This window comes from Orbicella franksi, chromosome 6 (assembly GCF_964199315.1).
Source record: "Orbicella franksi chromosome 6, jaOrbFran1.1, whole genome shotgun sequence".
Classification (NCBI taxonomy): domain Eukaryota; kingdom Metazoa; phylum Cnidaria; class Anthozoa; order Scleractinia; family Merulinidae; genus Orbicella; species Orbicella franksi.
Genome location: NC_138150.1, coordinates 506785 through 531617, shown reverse-complemented (window position 1 = coordinate 531617; position 24833 = coordinate 506785). Strand labels below are relative to the sequence as shown.

General features: G+C 38.3%; 1 protein-coding gene across 1 annotated transcript; it reads right to left on the bottom strand.

Annotated features, from left to right (window-relative positions):
• Positions 1-6642: 6642 nt before the first annotated feature.
• Positions 6643-23883, bottom strand: LOC145489444 (uncharacterized). Its single transcript, XM_081468418.1, has 3 exons — positions 19291-23883; positions 13526-14155; positions 6643-12488 (listed from the first exon to the last, which is right to left on the bottom strand). The coding sequence occupies exons 1-3, from the start codon at positions 21029-21031 to the stop codon at positions 12049-12051; spliced, it is 2811 nt and encodes a 936-aa protein (XP_081324544.1). The 5' UTR covers positions 21032-23883; the 3' UTR covers positions 6643-12048.
• Between the last annotated feature and the right edge of the window lie 950 nt (positions 23884-24833).

Below are 24833 nucleotides of genomic sequence, written 5' to 3'. Positions count from 1 at the left end.
TAACCAGTGGAATATAAATCTTCAATGACCACTGACTGGACTTGTTTAAACAGCCAAGTTCTTTTCTTTGGATTAGGAAAACACCTGTAGTTTGTGCAGGTTTCGTAGATTTCAAGACACAGCAAAGAAACTTGTACCAGATGAAGCATTTTAATAATGTCTTAAAAACCAGGCATAGTGTTCGACGATGTTATTTCAAGCGACTAACAACTTTGTAAAAACGGAGACATTGATGTTATCTAATCGGAAAGTCCCGCATTCGAGTCTGCTTTTTAATAGTTCCCACATAAATTACAAAAATAGAATGCGTTTTCCTCTCCTTTACGTTTCATTCATTTCCTTTTGTCCAAAAAAGAAGAAAAGAAAAATCAGCGCCTGACAGCAGTACACCCACTTACTTCCTCAGTTTTCGGCAATCGGTTTTACTGCTCTCTAACAACCAGTTGGTTCTAAAGTGGAAAGTTCAAAATCACACGGACAGGTGGCTACCGAATTATTGAAGGAACACCGAAAGGTGTCTTCAAAGTATGCTCGCTAATCGCAAAAATTAAGCGAGAAAATTGGTCCAGTATTGATAATATGTTCCATGTTCGGAGAAGGAAATACGATTTCGCATTAAACGCTAATTTCGAACGTACGTTGACAAGTAGTTGCTTCTAAATTTAACCAGTTCATTTTTTTCAGCAGTTTACTGCCTCGCAGCAACGTAGAATATCTTACTAAAACCTTTGCTCAGGTACCTTGTTAATACGAGGTTAAGAGAAAAAAAAAAAATTAAAGAATGAGAAAAAGTTACTTTGATCTTTTTGTGGTATTTAAAACCGCCAGAAGTGGTTTACAGGTATCGATGCGCTATTCTTTACAAATGTTTGAGTGCAGGTTAAAATTTCCGTCCTGCCCGGGTAGAATTCTAATTTTTTGTTTGGGCTATTCATTAGCGAGCGAGTTCTATGTTTTCAATCCATTGTTTCTCTTTATGCAGTGGCTGTATTGTGTCTTCCATCAGCAGCTACCGTTAGACTACTGTGGGAGGTTTTACATAAAAGGTGTTGGTTTTGCTCTCTCCAAACCACAAGAAAAGACTCTGAGGTGGTCCAAGACTAGGATACGATTGTCAAAAACAAACCTTTCAACTTTTTGTTTAACAACATATTGTTAAAAATTAATTGTCATTTACTATCCTATCATAACGAATAAATACACAAAATTCTTTAAAAATATTTTTTGATAAATACACAAAAACTACTTCTGCAACTTTGTAGCTTGGTATATCCGTACACGTACACGGAAAGCAATGGTCTTTGAAAGTTATAGGGCAATCAGATATTCATGGCTCGTCACAGGGAAGCAGGAAACACAACGGAAAAGTGTTTCCCGAATAAGTCGCTAAAATAAACCGCAAATTAGAATAACATGGACTAAGACAAACAATAATAACTATAGTTAAAAGCCTTTTGGGATATTGGGTGATGCAAGTAAATGACATTCGGACGACAACACGGCTAAGACAAACAACCACAAAATAAAGGGTCAACCGCAAAAAGTTACAGCAATTAATGAGAGCAGTTCGATTAGATTCCGGTAACAAAGAAGTTTACACATCCAAAGGAAACGCATAAGCTGCCCACTAACAGGCTAATGTTTGCCGGCATAAAAATGATTTTTGCGACGACAAGATTTCCTGGCAACGGCAAACAAGCGCGTAGGTGGAATTAGATCGAGCTTTTAAAAAATAGGACTTCCTCACTTACTGCTCAGAAAAAATGGGATATTCATAAACAATGTTACGTACGATTTCGTCTAAAATGATGACCAGTTTGGGAAAAATAAACTCTCCCGATTACTAATCAATGACGACTGAAATTCCAGTTTTTTTTTTCTTAACGATCACACTCTTGATTTAAGCTTGTTGTCTTTCTAATTTATGCGCGTAGGATAAAATAGTCTAGGCTATTTTAGAATCCATGTATTTCTCGAATTACAATATTTTTGGAAATATGTATACATATATATTATTTACGTTCAATAAATCACTTGGTTTTTAGTGACAATTAATTTTTGTTGTTGTCAATTCCGAACGGCCGGTCAGCTTACTCCCAATCCACTGCCTAACGCTCGCATAATTGTAAGAAATGTTCCTTAAGGTAATTCCTCTGAAATAAAAGTGACAATAGATTTTTGTTCAAACTTTATCCACTGAATATTTGTCATGTGATAACTTCAATTTTGAAATAAAAAAGGGGGGCGCCCATGCTCATTAAGGAGCAGTGAGGCATTGAAAATGCCCCATTTTGGCATTATTTAATGCTTATTATAAGAACGCATTCCCAGTAATTGTAACATCTTTGTAAGCCCGTATAAGAACACGCATTACACTACAGTCAATACATTGTGTCAGGAGCCCATTAGCCGGAGCTTCCATACCAATTGCACCTGATTGAGTCGGACACAAATAAACGTTTAAGTTTGATTCAGACAGAAAGCTAAATCCTTGATTAAAAATTTGAACCAAATTTCTTGACGTAGTTACCGACTGCAAAATAGAAAAGACCACAGTGTATCCGCTATTTTTCTTATTTATTCAATTTTCAGCAATAGAAATTAGATCAGTCTTTTCTCACGCAAAGCTTATGATTAGTTGATTACAACGACTGGAAAAAAAATTGGGGTGCCCATGCTCGTTGGTGAGCTAGAGCCATTTTTCAACTGACAGAACTCAATATCAAGGCAAATCTGTCATGTTTTCAATATGCGCGTGCACAAGCGCGCGCTAATGACGCAATAAATTATGCGCGGTAAGGATGCGCAATGCAAATGTGAGGAATGACCTTAAGTAATGAAACTTACTTAATGGTATGATTTAGAGAAGACGCGAGCGTTATGTCTCGGTTCACCTTCAACACTAGTAAGCCCTTTGATTGAAATGTAATAGTCGAGGTCTGATAACGGTTGTGACAGGAAACCTGTAGAAATGGCACGCACGTTCTTTTCTGCTTGGGGTTAACGAAAAAAAGTAAAAATTTATTCGCACGTAGATTTTGTTCTGCTTTTAAAAAAGACAAAATCTAACGGAACTAAGCAAAGCCGAGTATATCCGCTTATTTCTAATCATCTAATACATTGCGCTATTAGTACAGGGTTTCATGACAAAGAGTTAAAGAACTTTTTTAAATATTTAAGTATTTTATTTTGTATTCTGTTTTCAATAGCTTCCAAAAAGCTATATTATCCAACTTGCAATTACTCAATACAAAGTCATTAACCGCCGAAATGAAACACAATCCTAATTCTCGTGAACGGTCCATACTATTTGCGTATAACGTAATAGTTAATCGAAAAAAAAATGTAACTTAATATTGTTAGGATATTTTCTTAAGCTCCACACACTTTCGACTAGGAAAATATGTTATTCATCAATTTACGATGAAGACAACAAAGACCGCCATATTTGGCTGGAACTCCGATACGTCGTGTTTTAAAAACATTTTTACCTCAGAAAAGACCCGTGTAGAACAAGATTCACTATATTTATATGATATGTAAACATGAGAGGTTCTGAAAGTTTAAGAAAAACTGTAAGAAAACTGCATTTACACACGGCATCGAAAAAAACAAAAGCCGCCAAACTTGGCTGAACAAAGGATAACTGAAAATTAGTAAATTCCACACGAAATGAACCGTCGCTTTTGGAGACCAAATGAAAAAAGCGTCTTAAGTTTTACGCAGATATTGGAAACGAGGGAAACAGAAACAACCCCCTAAAAGTCCGGAATATCCCGATAAATTAGGACGGTCATGACGTCGTGAAGCTATTGTTAGCAGGGAAAATGGCGGACCTTTTATGAGGACAAAGAAAATATGTTGTTTCCAGTCTCGCATAGAGTCTGGCCAGCATTATCCAGGACTTTTTGCGACCAAACGTTGAGAAGGAGAATAAGCGGCCATTTCGGTAGTGGGAGAACGTTGACTGTCTTCTAATCATCGAGTTTTTTTGGTGTCAAGCGACGATTTAGACGCGATTTCGTGGCCAAATATTAAGGTTAGTAAAGAGTACGAGTTATTTTCTAGTATTCACGTATTTTTCATTGAGCTGTGTATATTTTTTACTGGTTCTAGTGTTGTTAAAGTTCCATCATGCCAAATTACACGGTTATAAACAACGCCGATATTTTGTAAACTCTCTTTGAATTTGAGGCGTTACAAGTGTACCTGAACCGCTGTTGTTGTAAGGCTTGAGTAATGCATCGTTCCTTCATTTTTATGACAATTGTTTTCACTTTTTCTCTCTTAAGTACAAGGAAGGGCATACTCGACTGCTCGAGGCACTTTGCCAAATTTTGGGGGAAAAAACAAAGGGAAAAGAGAGGAAAAAAGACGTCGCTAAGTACGCGGACGAAATTAAACAAATTTGGGAGGTCTCTGTTTTGGTGGATTCACCGAATTTGCACCCCAGTTTTATCACTGGAGAGCCAGCAGCCTGTTGAAAACCACCTACAGCACAGAGGTGGCAGCGAAACAGACAGGCCAGGGGTAGTGCAGTGATTCGCTGTAAATGGATGCTATCAGTATTCCAAGGAATGGCACAAAGGGTAGAGAGATTGTTTGTGCTCATTTACCAGACATTGAAGGCCATGCAAACATGTAAGTTAAGGTTTGTAGGGGGCATTGTACTCTTTTTTTTTTTTGGCATTTTTTAAAAACTATACGCACTGCAGCTGTTCCTAGTAGATGATGATTCTTTTCACCTCCCCATGAAGCTTGAATGTACCAGAAAGTAATATTTTGCAAAATAATTTTTATGAACGCAAAGACTGAAGAGGTACAAGAGTTTATAATGTAGTGTCGAGTGTTGAACATTACTAATTGCGAAACTAATGCAAAACATTAATAGGTTGTGAACAGGAAACATATCAGTTTGGTTAAGAATATGTAATAAAAAATAGAAAACATAAGAGTTATCAGACCACTCGAGGGCAATCTCTTATTTAGTGAGACTAATGTGGTAACTACATTCATATGTTAAAACGAAAAATACATTTGTAATAATATTAACATCTGTAAGCAATGTAATAATCTTCTAAGCGCTTGTGATTTGTTTCAGGTCCTGCATTCTGCTAAGAGGCAAATTCAAGGTCGAGAGTACCTAAAGAGTGAATAAAATAAAATGGATTTCACTTTCAAGACTGAATTTGTTTTGTATACTTTAAATAAATATATAATAAAACCTTGGGACATGTGGATGGATTGTGAATGCTCCCTTGACAGCCTGTCCAGGAATTATATTTTGATATTTTCGGGTAAATGACTTGTGAAAGTCAGCAATTATATGTAAGTTTTCATAATTTAAATGTGGAAATCAGACATGATATCTTTTAGCACAGTAACAAATAGATACAAGAAATATTTAAAATAAATACCAAAATGGAGAAATTTCAGATTTACAAAGAATATATTAACAGAATTTTTGACCATCCCTGCACCTGACAACACTAAAATTTTGGATACATTTTTTCTAGCTTAGTTTATTTTGTACAAAAAAAACAAGAATTTCTCACTCGTATGCGTTATTGAAAATTCTGTTTTAATGATGATTTCATTTCCTCGATTTAGCCAAAACGCATAACATTTTGGACATCTACAATTTATCTTTGCTAGCATATAAGAACACGCGCGTGCTGTCGATTTCGGCGCGATAATCCCTAGATAAGAGGAAAGCCTCAATTCTCATATCGATCATTTCTGTGCTTAGAAAAATGCAGAGTAAAGATGCTTACCGATTGTACGGTCTCTTTCCAAAGAATGGTAACAGCAGCTCGTCAAACGTGGCCCGCATTGCGTTCCGTGGTGCTTCCTTCGGTCCGAGGATAATCGTTATCTGGGCAGAATTGTCTGTGACATGGAACGCGAACACAAACTTTCTTTTTATTTTATAATTTGGACAGTAATTAACTCAATTCGAGATAAATATATACCTCCTGAAGGCCCGCATTCATGGCAACTCTCTATGTCCGCCATCTTGAATCTCTTGGTTTGTTGTGAAACACAACACTCCAACCAAAACACGCATTCTCATTGGTTGAAACGTGAGTTTCGTGACACCACAGATGTCCTAAATATCGGGATATTCCGGACTGGCATTTGTTTTTCTGGAGCGTCCAAATGATCATGACGCATGGTTCCTCCGTTACATACTAAAACGTAACTATTACACATTTAACAGGAAAAAAACATTCTCAATTAACACGAAATTCAGTAACATTTATGCTCTGTAATATTATACATTCATGACAAATGTCATTTTCACTTTGTTAACGAAAAGGTACACACTGTAACACGAATCTTTATGCAGTTTCAATAAATAAATGGGTATTAATGACAAGAACTTTATTCAGTAAAATTTACAAATCTTCACACATTCTAGTATAGTAGACTAAAATTCTGAAGAAACTAAAAATATCAGGAGATCCTAAAATACTAATTCACAAGCTCATGCCATCATCAACTTTCTAAAATTAGTGGACACAAGCCCGGTTAACGTTTAAACAGCAGACTTTCATTATTATCATAAGTCTGCTTTTTGTTTCATTCACTTAAAACAAAACAAGACAAGAACAGAACAAACAACACAGGTGGGGGGGGGGGGGCATGAACGACAAAGGACCAGTTTTTCACTGTTTTTCACTGTTTTTCACTGTTTATAACTTCATGAAGACATGATTGATCATCGCAGTTATGCACAACTTGTGTGCACAACTGCGAGGATCGATCATGACTTCATATCTTTCTCCGCTGTTCAAATATATGATATTTCATATATTCACTTGTATATGTTCATAACTTTGTTTTTCACTGTGTTTTGCACTGTTTTTCACTCAATGAACTAATAACTGGAAGACCCGCCAAGAGAAGAAAACGCAAGAAAGCAATTAAATAACTTTGTCCCACGAGTGCGAACGACTTCGCAGCCTCACAAGTGAGTGACAGCCGACTTGACACATCTCACAGACAATCGTATAACAAAGCCTAGTATTATGAAACTTGATCCGCAGTTTCCTCGATACGAAGTAATTTGAAAATGGAACACTTGTATCACATGTACATACGATAGCCCACGCCAAGATTCCGAGAGCTTTTCAATCGCAATAAATATATATTTTTTAAATGTGTCACTTGTAGTTTTGCGACTAACGCCTGTGGCTTCGGATCCCAAATAAAACAATGACGTGGCATTTAAAAGTGCTCATTGACAAAGAGGACAGAAAACCAAAAACATAGACGTCTTCGAAAAAAAGCGGAACCTGGGGTAGCCAGCTTGGATAAACTCGGGTCATACGTGAAACCCGGATAGAATCAAAGCAGAGACCGTCGATTTTACAGGAGGCGAAAATATTTTCACCTACACAAGCTGCCTTCTTGATAGCGTTGTTTAATTACACAATTAGAAATGTTGATTAGAAACTTGTGTTTTATAGGACAGCTTTTCTAAGGAAATGATGAGACGGCATTGGAGAGTTAAGCAGAATGTTTGCAGTAATAACAGCAACACACAACACACAGCGATGTAACGATGCTAGCAGGCCGCCATAACAGCAAAAAAACATTAGCTTGTTTCATACAGTCAGAAAACAGTGGTACATCCTTTAATGTTGCTCTATTAGCACTGCTGCACCTTGCAACTGCGTTATTTTCAAACATTTGGAACTATAGACTACATCAGAGTCGGTTCAGACATTCAGAAATTTTAAAGACAAAGAAAACACATGCACACATAGAGAGCATTAAGACACCAGTTTTATTTGTTTTTTTCTCAAAACGCTTAGTTACCGGATAACATCTCTGCGAATCGTTGATAACGTCCTACCAAGTCCACGTTGAAAACATTACATCATCCACCTTTGCATGAACACTTCCTGTGGTTGTAAAGAAAACCTTGCTAATAAACGGTGCTAGACTCGTTTCATAAAGATATCCGCTGACCTGAAAGAGTTGGGGTTTGGCAGCAACCCTCAATGCGGTGGCCTCATGGTTAGTGCGCTCGTCTCCGGATCGAGCGGTCCGGGTTCGAGCCCTGGCCGGGGACATTGTATTGTGTTCTTGGGCAAGACACTTTACTCTCACAGTGCCTCTCTCCACCCAGGTGTATAAATGGGTATCGGCGAACTTAATGCTGGGGGTAACCCTGCGATGGACTAGCATCCCATCCAGGGGGGAGTAGAAATACTCCTAGTCGCTTCATGCTACAGAAACCGGGATAAGCTCCGGCCTGATGGGCCACTTGGCTCGCATGCAGACTTCACTTACTACTTTACCTCAATAACTTCACCAGGTCATCTTGGGCGATTTTATATTTTGTAACGAATAACCGGCTGCACCTGTGCGACAAAAGTGATGTGAGATCTTTTCTTATGGTGGACAATCGCTCTACAGCAAAACATACAGTTAGAAAGAAAAAAAAAACAGAGATAATTTGTATTGGGACATCAGCCATCTTCCTCTACCTTCCATTACGTCCTTGTGTTGAGCTGGGGACTAAGTACTTTTCTTGGTCACTGTTACATTTCGGAGAGTTGAATGACATCGCAGGACGTTGCTAAGTAACATATCATTTTCTATTTTGACCGGAAACTTTCTAGCTTAAGGCCTGGACATGAACTGGACGAAAGGCCTTGAATTATGACCTCAAATTCCGAGTAATACTCTCAAGAACGATCGGTCAATCAGAACATATTTGCTAACATTTTATTTCTGCAAGTTCACATTTCAGTTGGGTACATTGACCAACAAAGGCTAATCTGTGTCTACTCAGGATTCTGTCTTGAATATTCCGTTCGAGGGTTGTTAAAGGTTCAAACTGGCGGAGAACAGGAATTTTGTAGGGTGTTTGGCTTCCGAAACTCTTTAAAATGGATATGTTGGGAGATGCAATATGGCGAATTTTAAGTCACCACAGTGAGTCGGGTGTTAACAAAACAGTAACACCAAGATAATTTATTTATTTATTTCTTTTAAAACTGCACTGATCGCAACTTTTCTTGGCTGGAGACGCGGAATGGAGTTGCTTTACTTGATAAATACAATAAATAAACAGTTGATTTGCAAGATGTTATGAAAGCAACAAATTATCATAAATACAATTATAATTTATATGATCACAAGGAAAGGAAACGATACCTTTAAACAGTGCCTAAACTAGAGTAAAATCAAGACCTGTTTAGAGTTAGATACAGCAGCACGATGTGTTAATATTTAAAATCTGCTATGAATTTCCGGAGTAATTACCTCAAGAGACAAATATCTATTCAGGCTACATTTGCATAACTGGTACCTGTACTAAAGGGCCGGAAAAATTTAAGGCATCGATATATTATTAACACAACGTGAAACCTACAATGAATAAACATCTCTCAAAAGGATCTGAGCGCAAAAGCACTGTACCGGCGTGCAAAGCACGTGAAACACGCGCTTATTACGTCATTGAAGTGAGCTGTTCTCTTTAGTGTGATTGTTTGCTTTGTTATCCTCCGTGTGAGCTGCCAAAGCTGCTCGAATATTTTAAGTGCAATACTTAGAAGTTTTTTCTTTCTTCTACTCAAAAACTAGGGATTTAAGGATTAAGGATAAAACTAAGACACAGTTATCATACTTTCGGTACTGAAATACACACTGGGTGTTAAAATGGACCCGACACCAAAGAGAACTTCGATCTTTTTGAAAACAGTATTTCCAAAACCTCACTTGTTCTATACGTCTTGCAAAATGCAGAGAAATAGGTGAATGAACTATCACTGGCCAGGCATTCAAAATGCGATAGCACAGTGGGTAAAACTCTAATGATTGTTAAAGGGTCATGCTCACTGAGCAGTGTGCTCTCCTAGAGGAGGTTTATCATTTCCTGTATCACAAGAACAGCCTGTTTAAAAGCCAAGAGGTGTGAGATTTAAGGAGGTAATAGGGCCTGTTTACAAGGAGGGAGGGTTACCCTAGCAAGCGGGTTAACCCTAGCTGGAGGGCAAAAGATAGCCAGGGTTTACAAGCAAAATTTCACAGGTAGGGTAACTCTACAACCCGGGCCAACTTAATGCGCGGTTACGCTCAAACGGTCTGGAAACAATAGAAAGTTAACCCGGGTGGGCGGGTTAACCCTACCCGGAGAGTTTACAAGGAAAAACGTTAACCCGCCTGCCAGGGTAACCCTAGCACGCAGATAGGGTACCCGCCTACCCGCCTACCCGGGTAACCCTAGCTGCCTTGTAAACACGACGAAGAAAAAAAGAGGAAATGTTTGAGTGCCAGGGTAACCCGCTTGCTAGGGTAGCCCGCTTGCTAGGGTAACCCGCCTGCTAGGGTAACCCGCTTGCTAAGGTAACCCGCTTCCTAGGGTAACCCCTCCTTGTAAACAGGCCCTTACATCATATAAAAGACGATTCATTCGATTTTAACTTTATATCGAAGCAGCAAATCGTTTAACATCCCCTCTCAACATAACACCGGCTTGCAATCGCTTATACACGAAACAAAAACGAAACCGGAAACAGTTGGCATGTTCCAGATGGAACTTTTAACTCATTTCGCTTTTCAAAGAGCAAAGGATCAGGTTAATTTGCACGACTCTGAAACAGATACGCCTGAACTACATACACAGAGGATGGTAAAGAAATTTGGTATCACTGGTCCATGAAAAAAAATCAGCCATGTAGACTGCAAACGAAAATTAAGATCGTTCCCCTTTACTCTTCGATCGCACCCACTTGTCTATCCGAGAGAGTTACTGCTTGCTAAATATATCACACCTCACGTGGGCGTACATAGCCTTATACTTGGTATAAGGCTTTTATGCGGCCAGTACTAGCAAACAAGAGTCCTCTCCACCACCCTGAAGTGACAACCTACGTCAGCCTTAATGTACGCTTGTCGTGGATACATTCAGCCAGCACGTTCTAAAGAATGGACATTTAAGAAAAACTTCACTTCCTTGCACAAAAACTTCAGAATTCTTCAGCACCATTTAGCTTCAAGGTGAATAGAGTGCCCGTACTGAAGTAAATCTTTTCTTAAAATAAATTGAAACAGCATTCGAGTAATAGAGGTCAAACTTGGTATATCAATTATTTGGCCACGTGACTAGACGTTTCTATGATAACTGTGTTTTCAAAGGTTATTTTATCCAAATTTGGTGTGTATTTAAGGTCTAATTTCTGTTCTAGTTCGAGTTTGGATTCTTTACATTTCTTGTATCCTTATATTTTTCTCATGTTTTAAATCAATTCTGGAGTTATTTTGAAAATGTTTGAAACCTAAGATGGCGGACATTTTGGAATGTGGGCTGAGCGTCATTTCTGCGTTCTGTAATGTCATGACTGATGGGTGCTTATCGCTGAAGTAAATAAGCTTGGACCCTTTACACACCAAGTTTGATAACTATTGCCATAATAGTTTATATCCTATTTAATTACTATAGGATGAGCATTTAACGAGGGTAATAATGTTTCAAACAATATTTATAGTACTGAATTATTTTTTATTTTAGGTACATGTAAGAACTTTTTTCTCTCTCTAAATTTTCTGTTGCCTTAATTTAAATCTAACTTTAAAATTATATTTAGAATGAACGTTGATGTAAGAGATTTACATAAAATCGCTGCTAAATTTTCACGTTTTGTCTCAATCGCGGCTACAGCTCTGACTCGAATGAACACTATAATAAGAACAAATTGATAACGAAACGCGAGGAAAATTGACAAGTCATGTCTTCGCCTAATACAGTAAAAGATGCGTGTATAGAAAAATCCATAACAAAATAAACATCGTAAAAAAATGTAGCAAACACTTTGTGAAAATTGTTATCGAAATATCAGCTACATTTGTAATGAGATCTGTCTGTAAGAGACGTGCACACTAAATTAATCAAAAATCTGCAGCAGCCACAAAGCTGGATTCAAGTTAAGTTAGTTTCCCATTTAGAAAAAAGTATCAAACAAAACCTTTTAGGAGAAACTATCACATTATTTTTTTCTATAGAACTAAGTTAGATAATGAATTAAGTTTCGATTATCTCCTCTTGTTGTTCTTTGTCAGTTTCATGAGTGTGTTCAAAAGCGCAGCATTTCTTTTCTTTTCGTCGTCTTTCAAGGCTAGCAGTCTTTCTTCTTCCTTTTGTAGAGAAGGAATCAAGTCTGACGCCCGTCTCAAAATAGTAATCTTGGCGGCGCGTTCAGCTTCCTCTAACGACGGAATGCTCTTTCGAAGAGACTGAAAACGATGTCGCAAATCGTTTCGCCGTTTTCGTTCCAGATCATTGTGGGAAATGCGTGCATTTCCATCTTCGTTTTCCTGCTCTGATGATTCACTGTTGTTTTTTCTCGACCGGAGTTTTCTTGGTGGTACATTTAAAGTTCCCCCTTCCTCGCGGGTGGTGTCTGATTTTAAACTGGTGGTCTTTTTTTCTGTTTTGTCCCCGGTTACGCTCACAACATCGATTTCGTCTTCGTCTGTCAACGAGAATAAAAAAACAAAATGAAAATATTGAATTGTAAACGACAGCTAGAACAAACTTGTTTGTGAACATGAAATGGCAATATACCATAGTTTAAGACGCTAACGAGAGACTGATATCCTTAACTGAGTTTATGGCACAGAACTTGCAAGGCAAAACATATTAAAGTAAACAGCGAATTAACGATCACACATAGATTCTTTGTGAACGTTTCATTATTGTTCGATGTTCTATTTCAGGTAGGCGATGCAAGAATGCCACCTTGCATTGAAGAAGTCAGCGAAAAATATCACCCCATCCAACAGTGATTCCGCTATTTTTCTGTTCTTTACATCTCACTTTTAATTACAAGCAAGACAAAGGCATGAATTCTTTATTAACAGCAGGACACAATTTGCGTAAAGCTTAATAAAAGCCATATTTAAAAGTACTCAAATCAAAACAAGCAAATGATAACTAAATTAAATTCAACTAGCTAAAGAAGAAGTCTTCCGTTAATAAATGCTTCAAGCTTTACACTTGTCTGTGTGAAGTTAAAATGTGCCAATGTTAGACTTGATAGACGCGACAAAGATGACCCTGGACTGCGATAACAACACTTCAGACGTCTAAAACCAAATTCTTTTGAGGCGGAAAAAATAAACAAACAAGTTCCTCGTGTCCATTGAACAATGAGAACTTACTCTCTAACGGATTACTTAGCTGGTGGTGATCTTTGTGAAATCTAAAACTATTGTCTGAACTTTAAAAAACTAACATAGCTTGCATTTAAGGTGTTCTTAGTTAACAAAATTGCGAGGGATTAATGGTTACCGTGCAAGTTTGAAAGCATAATCAACATAAAATCTGGTGGCACTTGACCAATAATTCGGATAACTGACCAACAGACCAAAACAGAAACGTAAAATTTTACACGTGAGCGAAATTACGCTTACCCGCAGATTTAAAAAACCGCCGATTTTGGCAAGTTGCTCACAGTTTAATGTAAGAGATTACAAGGTGATTGATTAACACATTTGGTTAGAGGAATACCTGTGTCTGACGGATTCTCCTGAATTGGTATATCAAAGACAACACCATCGTTCTCGAGTCTCTCGGCTAACATATCGTCAGCCTGATCGTGGCAGTGGCTCAACAAAGAAAACGAAAACAGCTCCTCAGGCTCCACAAACGTGTGGCTTATCGGCTGTTCAAAAAATATCGGAGTCGAAGACAAGCTGAACCTAGTTTCGAAATCCGTGGTAGAATCTGGCCTCCTGACACGATCACCACTCCACATTATGTCATTGAGGATGGCGGGAGATTTGGCGCGCATTCCAAACAGTTCCCGCGCAAATTCGAACGGAACGTCATCAACTTCGAGTTCATCGTCCGATATTTCCCTCGTCTCTCCCCAAGGACCCGAGGCCGCATGCCAGCGCATCTCCCTCGTTACCTCTTGACAGTTGCTGCAGCATTCCACTGGAGAAGTTGGCGGGGTAGGAAACGAAAATGCAGTCCACAAGCCTTGCGAGGCTGGAAATTCGAACTTGTCTTTAAAAGAAGCAAGAGGCGAAGAAGATGGTGGAGGGTCAAAGTGTGAAGAGCGATTCATCATCATCTTATCGCTTGGGTTAAGATGCATTCGAATCTGCTCATCCGGTTGCATGGTTTGTTCCAAATGAGTGGAGATTTAACGGACGCACGTGTATTTAAAAGACCTACAGGTAAACAATGCAAATTCAAATAACTTTCCATGGGCCAGCCCACTGCGGAAACAAAGCCATTTAAATGAGCGTCAGATGACTGTGCGCGTTCCAACAGAGAGGCAAGAAGTTTCGTGTAAGTCCAAAGAGATCAAAAGACCTCTGGCAAATTGCAAAAAAAGAGAGAACCACAAAGTGGCTGGGCACAACCTTGGGCTGGATATTGACCTTAGCTCGCTAAAATCTGCTCAGACCTGAAATTAGTTTTAACTGGTGGAAGTGATTTACCATCAAAACACGAGGGAAAAGCGAGCACATAAAAAAGCACGCTCCAGTGTTGAATTATGAAGGTGGCACCAGTTTCTTTGTTTCCGACGTCTCCATGGCCAGGGTTTAATTAGAACTCTTCACAATTTGACAAACGCGTGTTTATAGTTGGACCTGTCAAGTTGATTCTCTCTTCCGTCCTAAAATGAGACAGGCACCTGATTCATCGCTCGTACTTAATAACCGACAGAGACACTACTAATAACTCAGAAAAGTTAAACCAAACTACAAACATTTCTCCACAAGACCCCATGTCACGAATGCAACACGAAATCAAGACGAATTTCCTTCACATAAACTGGCAACACCGAGGAATTGTACCATTTCTAACCAAATGATACGATTCTCTCGGCAACTGGAGTGGAGTGAAATACTCTCGAAGGTGCTTTAGTGTAATGTTTTTTTTTTTACACATTACCATAAACCGTGTTTCTTTTGTTGTTTAAGAGGAAGAGGTGCAGGTGTGGAGCGCCGATAACATTGGTCACCAGCCGAGGACACATAAAGAACAAAACACATAAACACAAAACTAAAAGAATATCTTTTACTGAAGCTACATCTGAAGTAAATAATCTCCCAAGCTTAAGCGTTTACTTATTACTCAATGAATCCAATATCGGCGAGAAGGCATATACACTATTGTTTATATCGACAGTAGGTTCACTAAGGCAGCGCGTCACACAGCTCTGATGAAGCTCTGGAATTTACCTTCCCACACAACAGCGAATCTACCCTCATCAATTCAACAATTTGCATGAAACTTAATATTTAGAATATATTTTTTTGTTTAATCAACACTTGAATCAATGACCAAACGTTCTTGGAATTGTCCGCTGGCCGAAGCTCTAGAATTCCAGTACACTGCCGAACAAAGAGATGCGAGAATTCATTTGAAAAAAACCCAGAAAACTTCATTTACTGAATATAGTCTCAGAATTCATATTACAATATGCCCTTGGTTGTAAGCAAGAAAGTTTAAGTGCCGTTTATTGAGCACCTTCATCAAGTGTTGGTTATTAATGAACGAACGTTTAATAGCGAACATGAAATGAAAGCAATTTTTTTAGACAAAATAAACCGTGTAGCGCCCGCCTAGTACAAATTCTGACCAGTCAAAGCTGAAAATAAACATAATAACGATATAACGTAAACAGGAAGAACATTTTGACAGATTAAACACAACAAACGTTTCCCTAAACTAACACTTAACTCCAAACTTGAACACCTCAGTTCAACTGATATCAAGCGTGAAGAGCAGTTTTCAGCAGTTTGTCCTGCCAGCGCCTTGACAATCACCGATAAAGTGATTCTGCGAATCAGCCATTGGCGAGATCTTTTCTCGTTGTCTAGTTTCCGAGTTTCGAAGAATTCAAAGTTGTCTAACCTGAGGTCAAGGTAAAATTCTACACCAAAAACTCGCTTACTTCAACCACTGCTTAGAACTATTTACTGAAAAGAACGACAGAGTGAGTTTAACTTTGGCGCAGTAGTGACTTAAAGTCTTTCAGCTCTGCACTTATTTTTTGCTACTATGAACAGAAAATTTCTTTTTTAGAAAGCAGGCATACCAAGACCAAAACGAACACAAAGCTAATGGAATCGCAGATTTAAATAATGACTTTAAGAAAACAATGTATACATATTACACAAAAGCACCCGCTTCAATTCCATCAATGCCGCCACAATATGTCAATAACCATTCTTTCTTTATTTTCACCGCATGCATGGAATGTGAGAAGTGAGAGCAGAAAACGTACTCATGATAAAGTGAAGCGTGCCGTGGAGAAAAGAACTAACGTCATAAATATGTTTCGCCCTTGTTTTTCGTTTTGGCAATCTCTCTCTTATACTTTGGCTTAAAGGCAGCAAATTTTTAGAAATTCAACGGCAAGATTTAGGCAAATTTGCCGCACTTTGATTTATCATCGTACTTAAACCTGGTGACATCGCTCACAGAACATTTGACTTCATTTTACCAGAGTGTTCTTTCTGTGAGTCATCATTTCTCTACCACCAACGTTATAGTGATAGTTTATCAGTTGAACTTACACCTTTTTGATCATCAGAAGACTTGAGCAGGTTTTTGCAGAATTTGTCAATTATATTAATAAAAATGAAAGGCTATAGGCTCGTGTCAATTAGTTCTTGCCTCTGATAATCGCTCTTTATTATTTACAGAAATTAGAACTGAAAATCATTGGAGAAACATTTGCCCCGTTTTACCAAAATCCTGACAAGAAAACTGCGACATCCGTGCAGGCAACTCATCCAAGGTTACTGATCGAGTGAACCCGATTATTTGTTATATTTAATGTAAAATCTTCGTTTCAATTAATGACATGACCATGATTATGATAAGACGCGCACATCATAACGTAATGTCGCGCCACCTCTCTTGAAACCATATTTCATTTGGTTTTAACCACGAAAACTGCTAGTAATTGCTAATTAAAAAATCAAGTGGACATAACCGGAAATGTGTCAGTTTTCATAAAGTTCGTAAAGACATCGTTTGAATCATGAACTCGCAAAATTGAACACAAAGCTTAAGTAATCTTGTCGTCTGGGAGTTTATTCTCCTCTGTGTCTGTGTACAAACGAGGTCTTTTTCAGGTGCAAATTTTTCCAATTCGACATAACCCTTATCACGAGAGGTACTTAAAAAGCCACAGGCACGAGGAAAGCGTGCGATGAACAACTAATTAAAGGCTTTTTAATGGCACTGGTATCAAAAATTGGCGCAAAACAACGTGTTGCTGGTGGCGTGAATTAACTGAGTACGTGGGAATTCATTTAGAACTCCAATGCACGAAAATTAGTTCCCTCAATTAATGTGATATCTAAAAAGGATAATGCATTCTCAAGGCTGCTGGTCCATACTGCCTGGCGAAACTGAGCTATTCCGGTCACTTCACTGGGAATATTGTTACTCTTTCGGAATCGCTAGTCCATCCCAGGTTAGCCCCAAGCATCTTGTCAGCTATCGCTGGCAGAAGACTGGTAACTTTTGAGGCTCGGGGATACGATATGAAACGATACGAAAAGATACGATACGAAACGATACGATAACTTTATTTATACACGATATTTCTATTAGTCTTTTTATGATAATCAACTAGCTACCTACCTTCCTTACTACAATCAAAGAATAAAAATTCCAAAAGAAAAAAAAAAACCTGCTTTTAGGAGGCCAGGTAGAAAAAATTTACTTATACTTGTTCCACAACTGAGCTCCAGTGTACGAAAAATGTCTCTTCAGATAATCAGTGCGAGGTTGTGGAAGAACTAACCCGTTTAAACGATAAGCACTTGCACTGTCGGGGAATAGAAGCAAGTCGTGCAACGAAGTTAACAAAACATTACAACGTGTGCGGTAATACATTCAGACCGTGTACATTTTCAGATACGCACAAGCCGCACAGCCAGACAACCTGTCCTCTTTTGCCTAATTTTTGATCAGAGGCGAAGCAATTAGTCGCCGTTATTCAAAATAGGAAGTTTCGACCTCCCTGATACGCCTTCCAGTAAGGTCGCCGGAAACTTAAATTCAAGACGTCACTCAGCTTAACTCAAGAAACATCAAAACGAGATAAAATAGACTCAGTATGAATTACTTAAATAGACGGGACAGAAGGTAAAATCGCCGCCCGCTTCACTAAGTTGTTCCACAAGGTTCGTAATTAATTTAACAATAATACTGCTGTCTTGAGAAGTGTTCCAGCTTAGCCGATAAGCACCAGATACTTGGCAGCACAGCACGGAAGTTTCACAAGTCAAAGTCAAGTTTTATCAACAAATGACAAGATTGGAAGGTTAAAATACGACGTAAAAAAACAATAATAACAAAGAAAAAGAAACAAATGTGTGAAACACGCTAGGGATTAGCGAAGCAGGTGAAAATTTCGCCATATTTTTGTCAAGTAACTTTCACGATCTTCTAATGTTTTAATTATTTTCCACCAGACCAGGCCTAAGCGATAAAACGTAATACACTGTCTCTTCATTGGCAGTTAGTTAGCTGGTGAAAAAATAATCTCTTCAACGTTTTGCATTGAATTTACAAAACGAAACAGCTAAAATAATGTGCAAGTAACACATGCGGGGTGCTGTTGCCGTGACAACATCTGTCTTCTCCTTACTGTTCAGCACAGATTTCTTTCGACGTTGATTCTGAGAATTTGGTAGCAGATCAAGACACATCCCCTGGATGAACATGATTTATTTTTTTATTCTCCACACCTTTCTTCTTGACAAGACATGCATGTACATGGCAATTGATCATTAAAGATTAAAGTACTGTATAGATTACTAAATGAAATAATACTCCAAGATTGTAAAAATAACACGTCAAAAAGCTAACGACTGATTATCTTTAAAGAAAATAAAAATTCAAACTTAAAAGAAAAAAATATTCATTGATAGTATCAAATCTAACTCGTACAATAAGCGAACAAAAAAAACACTATTGCATTTGTAGAAAATCAAAACTTGCTAAGATTAAGCTTGACTTCTCCAATCCCGATGAGCAAAGAAAAATTGTAAATGATAATTTGACATAACTGTTAAAACGACGACTTTTAGTAGACGAATGAAGCAACTGTCAAATCATCAACAGCCATAAAAACACCAAAAGCACTGTAAATTCTTCATTACTCTGCAGTACTGCTTCTTCTTGTAGAGAATCTCGACTGGCGCAAAAGCGGAGAAAATACCTATGAACATGGCTGCTTTTGAATGTGAGAAAACTTTTATCAACTTTATCGAACAGTCGGTCGATTGACTAACACTTTCCCGAAGTTATCGTCTGCAGTTTGTCTAACAATTCTATGTTCCTAATCCTTTCTGCTCGTTTCTTCTTTTCCAGTTCAATTGACTCCTGCTCTAGCTTCCCGATATACTGAAGGGCCTTTTGCAGAATGACAATTTTCGAAGCTTTCCCGTTGTCCCCCAATTCAGGCATTGACAGTCTGAGATTCTCAAAGCGTGTTTTCATGTTAGTTCTCCTCTGCTTTTCCATATCGTTGTGGAAGTCACGTATATCGGGGCCAATTTTACGTGATCTTTCGGTCTTGGCTGATCTTGTTCTACGACTGTTTTTGGCTTTACCACATGTTCTTGTCAAGCGCGGCGAATTCTCGTTATCAATGCTCGTTGTTGCCTTGGATTTAAACTTGTCAATGTTTGAGTAGCATGACAGTTGTCTCGTTGGTTTAAAATTCCTCTCGCCAAAATTATCTGGCGCGCTGTAGAGACTGGCCTTTATTTCTGACGATGTACCCGTGCTACGATTAAAAACCACTGCATTGCCATGCTTAGACGGCGCCTTCCCGCATTCCAACTCAGGATTTCCAAAGCCAAGTTTTCTGGCACGGTTCTGAAAAAAGAAGCTGTTTGTTAAAGTTTCTTCCAGCGAAACGGGATTTATCGAGGAGAGATCGGCATCGAACGTCAAATTTGGCGGGAATTTGACGTGAAGTTCAGAATTTAGGGCGGTGTTAAACTCTAACGGTAAAGCGTAGGTAAAAGTTTGAACAACTGGTCGCTGCATGGAAACTTCAGCCGTATCCACCGCCTCGGGGTGACAAATGTTTGTTAAAGACTTCTGAAAATTAAAGTTATTTTCTACCGACGTAGCAGTTGGAGGTAAAATCTGCTTTTCAGCCATCTCCGATGGACCACAGCTGTTCTGTGAACAATGTTCTTCTTTACTTGTATTGTAATCTTTCCCGTGTGTTAAACTGCGCGTATCAAAAAGGTCCTCTTTCTTACATGTTTCAGACGTCAATTCCAACATATTGGCGGAAACATCAAACTGTACTTGGCTTCCGTAAGGTAACGACAACACGCTAAAATTACCAAATGATTCTAAACTATGCCGGCCCTCCGTTGTCGAGATGGAAATGTGAGAACTGTCTGACTGATGTAACAAGCCACGTTCTGATTTGTCATCGGCCAAGAATTCACCCGAGGTTGCTGGGAATTTGAATACTGTCGAGTCATCAGACAGTGTACTGTACAGGCGATCTACTGGAATTGGAGTTAGAACACAAGGAAAATAAATCTCTAATTCGTCCCTCTCAGAGTGCCGTCTTTTTGTAACAGAATTGTCACAATTTTGATCCTGGTGAGCGCGAGTGGATGTTTCGGATTCAGTGAGAAACGAAGCGGATGGAGTGCTCCTTTTATCCATGTCAACATGAAGTGTTTCCAAAATGTCATTGAAATCAGGAACAACTTGAACATCGTCTGTCGCGGAAGAACGAAAATTCCCGCCAAAAACGTTGCCATCCGTTTCATCGTGACCAAAACTCCCGCCAAAACTGCTTTCGCCGATCGACCATTCGTAAACACTTCCGTGCGATTCCAGCGAATTACGACTCAGCGAAAGACACGATGTACGGCCTTCGAAATTTCCGACGAGAGAATTTTGTTTCAAAATACTGTCACCGTTAAGGTTGGAAGAGCGACGATTGTCCAGTTTTGGAAAATCGAAAGTTCCTTCTGAAATCGTTTTCGAAGATTCCATGTTTTGCGAAAATGCTGATCTGTGTGTTTGATAATAAGTAGCTAGGGAAATGAAAGTCACCTTGCTGGAATGATGTTATTATGATGAAAGCAGCTTTGGGGCAAATAAATGAAGACACATTTGCATTCGCCAAAATGATCCGAAACTGTCAAATTAAAACCATAACACTGGCATCACCGCCCACGCTTCCATTTCAGCAAAATGGCTCCCAACGTAGAAACAACACTAGATCTAATTAGTAAATGCTAAACACTTTAAAGTCAATGTAGAACTATCCATACTTGTGTAATGGCAAGGCCAATACATGCACAAATTTGCCACCAAATAATCTCCAGTATTTATTTTAAGCACAAGCGTATTGCGCCATAGAAGTAACACGAAAACAAAGCGAAATAAACATTGGATTCCTTTCACCTGCAAATCATGTGATTCCGAACAGCTGTCAGAGTCACGTGATATTTTGAACAAGTATTTTCCACAGAAAACATATCGGCTAAATTAAATGGAAACAAGGCAAAATTTTCGCATGATGGAAATATTACGCATCACACGTTGGCAGGAACTATTAATAAGTGTTATCCATGTCAGCCTCATAAACCTGTTGATTCAGTGGCCTGCTTCAGAAAATATGTTTTAAAATTAAATTAAAAATGAACGCATAATTTTTAACCGTCGCATTTCTTTACAAAAGCAGATAACTGTACATGAAACACTTTCACTTTGTGTCTCACACAACAGAAAATCGGCCTGACAGACGGGTTTTTTTTTGTCTTTTTTTTGCCAAAGTCAATCTTTCAAAGGTCCGCAACGGTACGCCGCCGGTCTGAATTTGGTTAAGTTAAAGAGTCGTTGCCACTTCAGTGGAAAATATTTCACTGGTCATCTGCGGTTCAGAATGACTGATTATTGAGAACAATTTCCGTTCCATTATTCCTGAAGTTAATTCCATCAGACTCCACTCAACTGACCGCTGTAAGGGTTTTCTTTTTAATCTTTGATAATCTTTGAGTAAAGCTCTTAAATCATAGGTACGTGTGTGTGTATGTGCAAAGAGCAGAAGAAAGATTTAATATCTTCAAAGTTCGCAATTTTTATTGAGGTCGCTGGCACTCGTACAAACAGCCGGCTTTTACTGAGCTTCTATCTTGAATTCTATGCAATAGAACCCCTACATATTCTGGAAATCGGTTGAATCGGAGTATTAAGAGTACTACCATGCAACAAAAATCTCTTCGTCGACCGACACTTTGCTCCGCTTTCACTTTCTTTAAGACAAAAATCATCACAACTGAAGGCTTTCAAAATGCTAACAATTCAATGTTTCCAACTTGAAGTACTTTTAGAAGTGTCTCAATATGTAGTTTCATCTCTATCGATAAGTGTACAGCGACTCCCACACATACTCCGTCTCGCATTAGTGGCGTGGTTAACAACATTTTCTACAGACACCCACACGCCGACCGAGCGTGACTCAACCCGGTGGTGACTTTCAAGCACCTCTTAAACCGGGAATTTGCCTTCCCCGCCCCTCTAACTACACACGACGTTACATCAACACCACTGTGACAGGTAAAGCCACAAAACGCCAAGATACCTCTAAATTTATACTACAGCTATAAGAAGAATTTGATACGAAAGGGAATAGATCATCAAGAATTAAGTAGCAAATAACATACACTCGACCGACTCTGATTGATCAAATGAAAAATAACTTTTTCCACCATTCACTGATCAGTAATTTAGTAAAAGGGTTAACGAATCTATAATACAGCTCAATCGAGGATTCTGATAATTATAGAATCTCGCACAACAAAACAAAACAACATCTTGTCCAACGCTCCTATTTAAGCCATTACTCATACATTAACATAACGACATATTTGACACATGCATATCTTTTTTGATACACAAGAGCAATTAGCATAAATCGTAATTGCTTTTTTACGTATCCTAGAGAAAACGCGGTTCGTTTGGCATTCGCCTCTGAAGCGATTGAGTGCGTGCAATACAGCATTTATTTTCTTTGAGTCAACAAAGCGCAAACAAAACACGATATTTCTTTTATCCCACGACGAGTTACGAACTAAAAGCCGCACGTATGCAACAATTTTCCAACTACTTATTGCTTTTTTTAAAAAAAAACTATCAAATTACATATAGAAACAAAAAGTCGTTCCATTTACTGAGCTGGTTAATAACAGTAAAGAGCTAACTACAAAAAAAAAATTAGACTAAAAAACAAACAGAGAAAGAACCCACTATTACAGTAAATTTAAGCATGGGCCTGATATCCAAATAACATGAAGTTCTTTTTCTTTGTGAAATAACGCGATATAATCTAAGTAACTGAACTGATGTTTTGCATAATTGTAAGACTCCGTTACCATGGTTATCATTAAACCAAAATAACTCACGATCAATTCACCTTCAGCCTTCATTCGAGCTAATTCAAACGATTCCTTAGTTCACACATGTGTATGTTCTATTTTTGAGACGACAGAAAACATATCCACTGCACGAATAAACGTTTTGATAGTTACACGAACGTGTAGCCCCTGCAAACGGATTTTCGACTACTACTTTTGCAGCTTTCACACGCTAAGGAATACCTGGTTGGACGTTATAAGAAAAACAACGAATGCTAACCAAATGGCGTTTTCTTTAATACCTACAAACACTGCAGAATGCATTGTACAGTTTTTCCCATATATTTCAAGGTAATACAACAGGTTTCGGTGATGTTTAATACATTGAATATATCAAATGTCAAAAAAAGCAAATGTTGTTTATGGTGGTCAGAGCGCTTAGCAATACCTAACTGGTTCTCGGGCATGCCACTAAAACTGAAAGAAACAAATATATCAAGTAAACATAATAGGCTTACAAATCCAAACTGGCGGGAGGCAGACCAGTTGGCTATTTACAAGCAAGACTGAGGAGTTGAACTAGGGTCTACCAAGAAACAACTGTAGTTAAGTGGTCAGAGAGGGAATTGAACCCGCAACCTCCAGATTTCAAGTTTGGTGCCCTAACCACTCAGCCATGCTGCCTCAATCAATATGACACCAAAAGGTTCATAAAAAATTGTTTTATTTTCATCCACCAGCCGACTAAATGGTATATTTACGCTTGTGAGCAAAGAAATGACACATTTTTTTCATGAACCAACCAAAAATAAAAAATAAATAAATGAATGATTGATTGATTGATTGAATGAATGAATGAATGAATGAATGAATGAATGAATGAATGAATGAATGAATAACATACAATTCAGCCATTTGAACCTAGCATTTTTGCCCAAAACCTAGAGGCTTGGTTCCCTAGCAGCCACCCCCGACTGAAACTCTATCAGAGGTTGGTGTTTAATCATGTAAGATGTTATAAAAAGACATGCATCCTCAAAGCAACTATAAATCACAAGCTTGATAGTTAAATTAATTACAATACCTACCTTGTACTTCTCAAATCCATTGACATTTTATGGATATTAATTGTCCACAATTAGTAGAAGGGTGTTTCCTCTCGGCTGGTTAAATTTTGACACATTCATAATTGATTGATTGACTGACTGACTGATTGATTGATTGATTGATTGATTGATTGATTGATTGATTCAACAAGTTTAAAAAATGGAATTCATAATCTTGAGGGTAGTTTGGATATCTGATCTTAATCAGCATGGATTTTTACAAATTCTTGTGAAAAGCATCATTTTCCTTTCATTAATATGAATGACAATTGGTCAGGAGTTGTTTAGTTAAGTTGTTTACAGATTGCAATTAACTCACCCTCATCCATG

What these genes read in the sequence shown, in the direction of transcription:
- LOC145489444 (XM_081468418.1), bottom strand. Translation starts at nt 21,031, where the DNA reads ATGGAATCTTCGAAAACGATTTCAGAAGGAACTTTCGATTTTCCAAAA. An exon ending in GACGATAACTTCGGGAAAGT is followed by an intron (nt 14,156 to 19,290) that starts GTTAGTCAATCG and finishes AAATCTCCACTC; the next exon opens with ATTTGGAACAAACCATGCAA. An exon ending in GGAGAATCCGTCAGACACAG is followed by an intron (nt 12,489 to 13,525) that starts GTATTCCTCTAA and finishes TCTCGTTGACAG; the next exon opens with ACGAAGACGAAATCGATGTT.